The sequence below is a fragment of the Opisthorchis viverrini genome (assembly GCF_000715545.1).
Source record: "Opisthorchis viverrini unplaced genomic scaffold opera_v5_349, whole genome shotgun sequence".
In the NCBI taxonomy this organism is placed as follows: domain Eukaryota; kingdom Metazoa; phylum Platyhelminthes; class Trematoda; order Opisthorchiida; family Opisthorchiidae; genus Opisthorchis; species Opisthorchis viverrini.
The window spans coordinates 416,615-418,112 of record NW_008752009.1 but is presented as its reverse complement, the minus strand read 5'-3'; the positions used below and the strand labels follow the sequence as shown (position 1 = coordinate 418,112).

Below are 1,498 nucleotides of genomic sequence, written 5' to 3'. Positions count from 1 at the left end.
CTCCCGCCTGCAATGCGCAGCTACCTACCCCTACCCCCAAACCATCGGTGAACGAAACTGCGGCAGCTACAACCACTGTACGACAAGTACGCGGTTAGCACAGCTGATAATGATGATGATGATGATGATGATGATGATGATGATGATGATGATGATGACATCTGTCAGTGTGAATGGAATTCATTGAAGAACATGTTGGACTGCATGTTTCCTGTCTGCTAGTAGTTTAGCCCCAACAGCCGAAGAACGCCGCTGCATATGCCACTTGGATTTTTTAGACGTTGGTACCAGGCACAAAAACCATCAGTCCCAGGATTCGAAGAGCCAGTTACTGTGGAGCGAAGCGAAGAGTAGGTAATGTGTTTGGATGGAGCATATAGTCATGCTTGGGTTTCTTCCCTGATATAGTGGATATGTAAATTGCGTATCATAGTAACCCTTTAGCAGGCTATATTAGGCGTGTTTTGTAGAACTTCCTACTAATCAAAAGGACAGCTTATTCGAACTATGCGTTTTTCCTATGCAAGGCTCTTCTTTTATCCGGTAGAAGTGTTCGCTTAAACCCTACTGTATTAATCACGTGACCAAATGCCTTTTGAACGGCTGATAACTGGTCGATAGTCACGTTACTCCAGTCACTCGGACATAATGTATGGCACGCAGCTTGTACGGTATGTTTCACGTAAACCGCCAAAAACCCCGCCATTCCATGATGTCACACAAGGTGAAGGAGAGATCGCCGAACCAACTTTTCCGGAAACCAAAAGAGGGTTGGATGTGGAACAAAACACGCGTCATATGGACAAATTGATAAACACCGCTAAGTATGCACTCGAACCAAAGGTTATTGCGGAGGGCATAAACGCTACAAGGTTTCTACACAGCGTACATATCGATCAACGTCGTGATCGCTTGCGACCAATGTTGGCTTTGGAAGAAGCGTGCCTGAATGAGGAGATGCGCGAAAAATTTAAAGTAGCCATCCACTATGCTTAATTCCCAATCGATCGTCCCTCGACTGCAATACTGTAATCGTCTGTAAAATATGAAGTGTCCAAATACGAACGTTATTCAGAAACATTGGTCAAAACCCGCCAAAATTTGTTCTGTTACGCTGTGACCTATTATTTGATTCATTGAAAAATATACAGTAATTACTTGGTTGTCTCCCTAGAAGACGAAAGCAAGATCCGAGAGAAAATGCTCTAACTTTAAAATTCAAACTCGCAACTACTCGATCATGTCCTTAGATAATGTGCAACTAAGTGACCATTGATTAAAATTCAAACTCGCAACTACTCAATCAGGTCCTTAGATGATGTGCAACAAGTGACCGTTGAAAAACCACCCACGATGGGTTTTCTGCCCGGTTCAGTCAGGTTTCAGAAAATGGTCGCTGCTGAATAGCGTACATACGGAGTTTATTTTAATTCAGGCTAAAGTGAACTCACGAGATGAATCTGCCTCTTAGAAAACGCTTTTGTGACAAACCTGAATT

General features: G+C 43.2%; 1 protein-coding gene across 1 annotated transcript; it reads left to right on the top strand.

Moving 5' to 3' along the window:
- Positions 1–648: 648 nt before the first annotated feature.
- On the top strand, positions 649–996 carry T265_10287 (hypothetical protein; the record flags this gene model as incomplete). The annotated part of the gene is made up of 1 exon (XM_009176612.1): positions 649–996. One exon carries the CDS (start codon positions 649–651, stop codon positions 994–996), a length of 348 nt encoding a protein of 115 aa, XP_009174876.1.
- Between the last annotated feature and the right edge of the window lie 502 nt (positions 997–1,498).